The 7680-nt window shown below is 35.5% G+C and overlaps 1 protein-coding gene across 1 annotated transcript; it reads right to left on the bottom strand.

Annotated features, from left to right (window-relative positions):
- Positions 1-871: 871 nt before the first annotated feature.
- On the bottom strand, positions 872-4300 carry LOC131411050 (secreted acidic protein 2-like). The gene is made up of 2 exons (XM_058549743.1): positions 4297-4300; positions 872-1251 (listed from the first exon to the last, which is right to left on the bottom strand). The coding sequence occupies exons 1-2, from the start codon at positions 4298-4300 to the stop codon at positions 872-874; spliced, it is 384 nt and encodes a 127-aa protein (XP_058405726.1).
- Between the last annotated feature and the right edge of the window lie 3380 nt (positions 4301-7680).

Below are 7680 nucleotides of genomic sequence, written 5' to 3'. Positions count from 1 at the left end.
TTCCAACATTATTTATCATTAAAAAATTTAAAACATTCTAAATGTTCCACCTATTCTGTTCTTAAAGTGGATATATAAGCAAGAAGGTTAAGTAACACAAGCTGTGACTCAATATTAATTATATATGTGTACACATGCGCGCGCGCGCACACACACACACACACACACACAGACTAAGTGAGCCAGACTAAAACAACCCGATGTTAACACTGTAATTTGCGGTAATATTTTCTTTCTTCACGTACATTTCTAATGTCTAAATTTTCCTAAATAAAAGTGCATAGCTCTTATAGTCAGAAAGAAAAAATGCATTTGCCCCTAATTTCTCTAGTCATCTGAGAAACAGTCATTCATTCATCCATCCACACTTATAGGTGAGGAGAATTTACAATGTGTTTGTTATTGTATTACGGGCAGGGCTGAATAGGGTATACGGAAAGTTACTAACTTGTTCTGTGGTATCTTACCATTTATTCATGACTTTGTCTAGAGAATGCAAGAACATGATATCAATCATTTAAGTACAAAATTAGATTAAACATGTTTGTTGACAGAATGCTGACTTTTGTTTCCAGAAATTTGGATTTCATAAAAGAGTGAAACAGGAAAAAATATTGCCTGGTCAATATAGGTTTATCAAGTTTTATTTTGGAATGCAAAAAATTAAATAAATTATTTACAAACATATTTTTAACTCAAAACAATTTATTATCATATTTCCTTAATTGAAATAAAATTTAATAAAATTGCTTTCTTTTGGTAAAATTTTTTAAATTGGAGATTTATATTTCACATGAAACAGAGAAGAATTCAAATGACTTACTTTTTTTGGCACTTTATTCTGATCGTAGTTATTGACAAAAATCTTGTTTCACATGGAAATAATGACCAAAACGGAAACAATGTTAATACTACTTCCTTCAATTGGGTATATTCTGAACCAGTTGTTTTGAGGCCGCTTATGTCTAAATCCAAACATTTTGGGACCCTGACTGCTCAAGTCAATATAATTTATTCCTAGAGAGATTTTGTAAGAAATTTGTCCTATCAGACAGTCATCATTAGCATTTGGAAACCACACTGTGCCATCTTTGTGCTCATCATCCTCACCATTGTCATCATTATCATGTGCATCATCCTCATAATCATCATCATCACTACTATCAGCAGCAGCAGCAACATCATTGCCATCAGCACCATCATCACTGTCATGAGCATAATCATCATCATCATCATCATATTTATTGATTCCTTTTTATGGGTCATGGGTTATGTTAAAGTGATTTACGTAAGATTTTCTCAATTAATGTTCACTCTAACCTTATGAGATTTCCATACACTAATTATCACCACATCTTTTCTTTGATAGGCATGCCCATACTTTTGGATGCTGTTTGCAACTGTTTCCCTTTTTGATAAAAGGTTTTTGTACAAATTTTTTCCTCATAAAAAAATAGCCACTTGCCCTTTGGACTAATATAATACAGTTTAAAATGTATTTGTTATTGACAACAGTGTTTTTGTTACAAATCTGAGCTTTTTGAGAACAGAGCTTACTCTTTTTGGGTATCTGAAAGCTAGAGTGCTGTCCATGGTGCTTTGGAGGTGTTTGGCAGTGTCACTCTATTCAGATGACTCCATGTTTTCAATCATTTTGCTATAATGAAGATACAGTTTTATATACAACAGACTAAAAGAAGACGTAAATTTATCTGTTGAATTAAATAAATGGGTTTTAATAATGTATCACTGTCGTGGTTTCGATTCATTTTGTCATTTTCTTCATAAGTTTCCCCCAAGCTGAGATGAAAAACTTTAAAAGATCTTAAAGACAGAAGAACAAGATGGGTAAATTGCTAGATCTTTGTAGACTCCCTTGGCAAAACATATCTATGCTCCGCTATCTGATGTCCAACATCTTTATAATAACCTAAATTTGTGGAAGAACACATTTTGTCTAAGAATCTTCTCATAGCTTCTCACTAGATCCTCATAACAAAGCCAGAGAATGGCTGAGCAGGTTCTATTTCCTTTTTGAAAAAAGTTGGAAAGACATATATGCAAAAGATTTATTTGCTCAAAGTCACAGAGCTAATAAGTTTTAATGCACAATTCCAGTTTCCTTTACCTTGCATCTCTGTGCTTATTGACTAATCTCACATAGCCCCTGGGTCCTATTAATACATATAGTATCTACCAGTAATAGCCAATTCTTGAACACAGTTACTACATTTGTTAGACAACTGCTTAATTACAGACTGCATATGTGTTGCCTCTTTTAAATCTCACTAGATAGAGTTGACACTACGGTCTGTGAATGACACATGTGGAAATGATATGACACATAGGTAGGTTCACCTCTATTACCTCTATCATCAGCAATCATTTACAGGCAGAGAAGTGTTAATTCTGTTGTGACTTTGTGCATAACAATTAGTATAGTGTTATATGTCCATTGAATGAAGATTAATATTTTATGCTGTGGAAACCACAGTGGTTAAACATGTGCATTGAATTTTTTAACTACTTAATATAATTATTAATTATAGAGAGGATACCATTAAAGAAGGGCAATGTATCATATTGAACAGTCATCTAAAGTGGCCCATGGTCTTAGGCTCTGTATTTCCCATTACCTAAACATGTTTCATTTAAAACAAAGCAAAACACACAATGAGTTTGTTATTTCTCCTTGGGTTAGGGAAATTCACTTGGGAAGTAGGTGCTGGATGTTATTCTTTATGGTGCCACTCATTTACATTTCCATAAGGATTCCTCAGGTTTTTAGGCTGGGTGTTTGTTATGCTGGAGTTGCAACCGAGCCAGTTGGACAGGAATGCCACTATTATTTATTTCAAGTAGACAGGCAAGTCATTCTCTCAGACATGGACCTGTAGTTAACCTTACACTATGTATTTTCTTGTAAGGAGATGAAACAATTCCAGAGAATGGCTAGGAGGGAGCTTCCAGCAATTCTCACACCTGAATCTTTTGGTTGAAAAGTTGATAAAGGCTGTTATACATCTGTTAAGTCAAGTGCATTTGGTGAAATTTAGAAAGAGAACAAAGAGTTTGCATCACTTATGATGTGGGATATTTTTCTCTCAGTTTGCTTCTCCTCTTAACTTTCTCAGTTTTTAGTTAATTCTCTTGTAGCAGAATTGTAGGACTGAGATACTGAATGCTGCTTCTGACCTCTGATCTCCCAAGAAATGCTTTCTGCTTATGCTCTGAATAACAAAAAATTTTCCTATATATCTTCTCTTTGGAGCATGGTATAGTACAGTGGTTCACAAACTTCAGTGTGCATAAAAGTCACATGGACCCTATGATTACAATGCATCGTCCTGCACTTCATTCTCTTATTCTGAATCAGATACTCAGGATGGTGCTGAGGGACCTTTTAACTCAGATGAATTTCATGTACTGGTTATGGGAAGGACACTGGATTGTTAGCCTAAAGCTGAGTTGACAAACTGTGGCCAATAAGAAAACTCTTGCCTGATGCTCTTTTTGTTAAAGTTTTATTGGAACACAGCCAAGTTTGCTTGTTAACATGTTGTCTATGGCTTCATTTGTGCTGTAAGTCAGAGTTGAGTAGTGGACAGAGACCTAACGGATTACAAAGCCTAAAATATTTAGTCTTTGGCACTTTATAGAAAAAGTTTGGTGATCCTTTGTCTAAAGTCCTGATTTATATTTGTGTTACGTATACAAGCCCTTGTACCAAATATCATCAAGTACTACCACTATCAAAAATAAAATATTACCATCTCTAAGATACTTATGTCCATTTGGGCCTTCAAATTCCTACAGGGAAACTTCCCTTGCTGTGAACCCTGATCTAAATGGACCTATATGAACATAAAGGTAGATTCCCCTCATATCATGGTGCTAAGGTAATTGACCAGGTGAGCCTACATACACATTCTGTGCCACTTCTCCCACCCCAACTGTAATGTGAAAGGTTTCTTTGTGTCAAGGGATCTAATTGTTCCTGGACCTATCCAGAAAGAAGGGAAAAGAGTTTTATAGCATGTAATGGACTGACTCTGTTCTTATCTCCTGGAGTGATCTTGATACTTAAAGATAGTAAACCTTGGACAGTGCATATGTTTCAGCCTGCAACCATTAGCTGGGATACATAATATTACAAAATCACCTTTCTTTGATAACAACACATCATTGATTATACTAATAATTACCCCAATTTCTTAAAGTTTTTAATCATTTAATTTTGATGTCCTCACTGACCTCCAAACATACCAACCTTTAAGTTACAATTTCAAATCTTACCCATTGCACACTGCTTACCTTACAATGATCATATATATCTATATCGATCTTGACCACATATACAAAATTTAATTATCTATCCCCACAATCTTATAATTACCTGACAAGACAATTGAATTCTTATGACCATTAAAAATACACTTTTAGCCACCAAAGTGGTAAACTAGGAAGCTCCATGCTCTTCTTCATCTGTAGAAACATTAAAAAAAAAAAGAAGATGTCTAAACCAACTTTGTCTGAGCTCTGGAAAACAGTCAAAAGTTTAGAGCAATCAATCAAATGCCCAATCAAGATTTTTCTTCAAAATGGTAGGAAAGTATTGTGGTATTTTTACTTGCCTTTGCCTCATCCTTTCCATAGCACAGCAGTGGTTTTCATCTCGAGCAGGTGCCAACCCAGTTCTGAGTCCCACTCCCTTGCAAACTTCCCCATACTAGAGATAACAGAGCAGACTTTATTTGAAAATTATTGTGTACAATTGCTCTAACCTTTCTGGAGGATACCTGAATGACTGGTACAAGACATGTTTCTGTTTTGCATAATTTGGAAGGCAGGGGAGAAATGTGGCAGGCACTGATCTTAGAAGATACAAGACCCAAAGACTTGGGGCAAGACTACAAACCCAAAGATGCTTGGAGCAAGAGGTTATGGATGAAAAAATACAATAGACCATCTAGAGGCCTGGAGGAGAAGCTGGCCTGAGATTCTGTGGGAAAGTAAAACGTTTGAAAGCTGTTGTATATACAGAGGAAATTAGAAAGCCACCCTCGTGACCAGGGAAGAAGCATGCTCACAAAGGCCCTGAGAGGAGCTTAAGCTTTTACCGCGGCCAACCCATAAGCTCGGAGAACACTTAGCTGAGTGAAGGACTAGCCAACACAGTGGCCATCTGAAAACACTAGGAGAAGAGGCTGTTCTCTCTTTTATAAATATATTGGGTATTTTGTTTTTATGTGTTTTTTGTTTGTTTCATCTCTTGGCATTCAATAAAATCACTGCCAAAACATTACCTGATCAAAAACTAAAGGAACAGAGACTTAAGTGATCACACATGACAAGGAGAGTCTTTGTAAAAATAGTTTGGAGGGGCAGGCCCTGTGGAATAGTGGTTGGGTTTGGCACACTCCATTTTGGCAGCCCGGGTTCAAGGGTTCGGATCTCAGGAGTGGACCTACACCACTCATCAGCCATGCTATGGCAGCGACCCACATACAAAATAGAGGAAGATTGGCACAGATGTTACCTCAGGGCTAATCTTCCTCAAGCAAAAAAGAGGAAGATTGGCAATGGATGTTATCTCAGAGCAAATCTTTTTCAGCAAAAAAAAAAAAAAAGTTTGGAAAAGTCTGAAAAAGAAAGGAGTACTACAGCCTCCAAAAACAAAGAAGCAAACAAAAATAGACTAGCAAATCCAGGGAAAAGAGAGAATCTTATTTCCAGAGTTATTATGTTATAGTAGTCAAATATCAAATTCTCAACAATAACAACCAAAAAAATCACAAAGCATACAAACAAGCAGGGGGAAAAAAGCCTAATTCAAAGGAACAACTAAATTGACAAAAAACATTACTAAGCAAGCCCAGACAGTGAGTTTACGAGTCAAATACTTTCAAACAAGTGTCTTAAATATGCTTAAAGACCTAAGGAAAATAAAGAAAGAACTAAAGAAAAAAAAATATATAAAAAATGAGAATGTCAACAGAAAAATAGAAATTACAAAAAGGACCCAAACAGAATTTCTGGAGCTAAAAAGCATAATAACAGAAACAAAAAATATCATTATGGGGATTTGACAGCAGATTTCAACAGACAGAAGAAAGAATCAGCGAACTTGAAAATAAAGCAATTGAAATTGTCAAATCTGAGGAGAAAAAAAGAAGAATAAAAATGAACAGCACCTAAGGTACTTGTGAATCATCGTCAAAAAGACCAAAATACACATTATGGGAATTAAAGAAGGCGAAAAGAGAGAAAAAGAGGCAAAGGATTATTTGAAGAATAATAGACAAAACCTACCAAAAGTTGATGAATGATTTGAATATACAAATCCAAGACATACAATGAACTCTAAAAGGGAAAACCCAGAGACCACAAGGAGACACATTATAATCAAATGACCAAAGACAGAGAAACATTTCTCAAAAGCAGCAAGCGAAGAGCAATTTGTCACATATAAGAGATTCTTAATAAGATTATCAGCCGATTACTCATAAGAAACTTTAGCGGTAAGAAGGTGGTATGAAGGTCTACGTAAAAGTATAGAAAGAAAGAAAAAAAAAACAGAAAACAAACAATTCCATATCCAGCAAAACTACTCTTGAAAATTGAGGGAGAAATTAAAATATTTCAAGATAAACAACAAGCTGAAAGAGTTTATTACCACTAGACCTACCTTACGAGAAATACAAAAGAGAATCCTTTAGGTTGAAATAAAAGGATACTAGACAGTAATTCCAAAATACTTGAAGATATAAAATCTCCAGTGAGGGTAAATACATGGGCAAATATAAAATCCAGTATTATTTTAATTATGATTTGTCACTCTACTTTTTCTTTTTTATAGAATTTAAAAGACAAATACATAAAAATATTTATATATCTATAACATCAGGCACACAATGTATGAAGAAATAATTTGTGGCATCATACCACAAAAAGGTGAATGGAGTTGTAATGAAGTATAGTTTGTGTATGAGGTTCAACTTAAATTAGTATCAATCCAAATTAGATAGTTTTAATTTTAGGATGTTATATGCAATCCCCATGGTGATTACAAAACAAATTTATAAAATTTTCTTATTCATGAAAGGAGATGAGAAGGGAATCCAAATGTTTCACTCTAGGACATCAGCAAGAAGGTAGACCAGGAAGCTCTAGACCTTTATTTCCCCATGAAAACATGAAACAAACAACAACATAAAGACCAAAGTAACTTCTAGGAACACTAGAAATCAGCTAAGAAGCTGCAGCAGCCAAGTGAAGGCCTAACCAAGAGAAAGCCACATTCCATGTGGGAGGAAATTTTGTGGCACTTTTGCTTGCCTTTTGCCTGATTCCATACCCAGAACAATGTGGTAAGGTCAGGAAGAAGCCATCCAGTTCCTGGCTCCTCCCTCAGGATGAAATAAAGGAATGGAACTTGCTTGCACCATCTGGCTTTTTTAAGGGCTGCCAGAGGGAATGGCTTCTGTCTTGCCTGACTTAGAGCACTGATGGAAATGATGGCAGTGTGAATGTCAGGATGGAGGCCACTATAAAGCAATAAAAAGTGCTGAGTCACAAGAGAGCTCCAGGGAGACTGCATAGCTATGAGCCTGGGGACAAGAGATTATGGGCAAAGGAATACAATATAACAGCTAGGGCTCTGAAAAGAAGCAAGAGTAA

The sequence above is a fragment of the Diceros bicornis genome, chromosome 10 (assembly GCF_020826845.1).
Source record: "Diceros bicornis minor isolate mBicDic1 chromosome 10, mDicBic1.mat.cur, whole genome shotgun sequence".
In the NCBI taxonomy this organism is placed as follows: Eukaryota; Metazoa; Chordata; class Mammalia; order Perissodactyla; family Rhinocerotidae; genus Diceros; species Diceros bicornis.
This window is presented reverse-complemented; position numbering and strand designations above follow the sequence as displayed.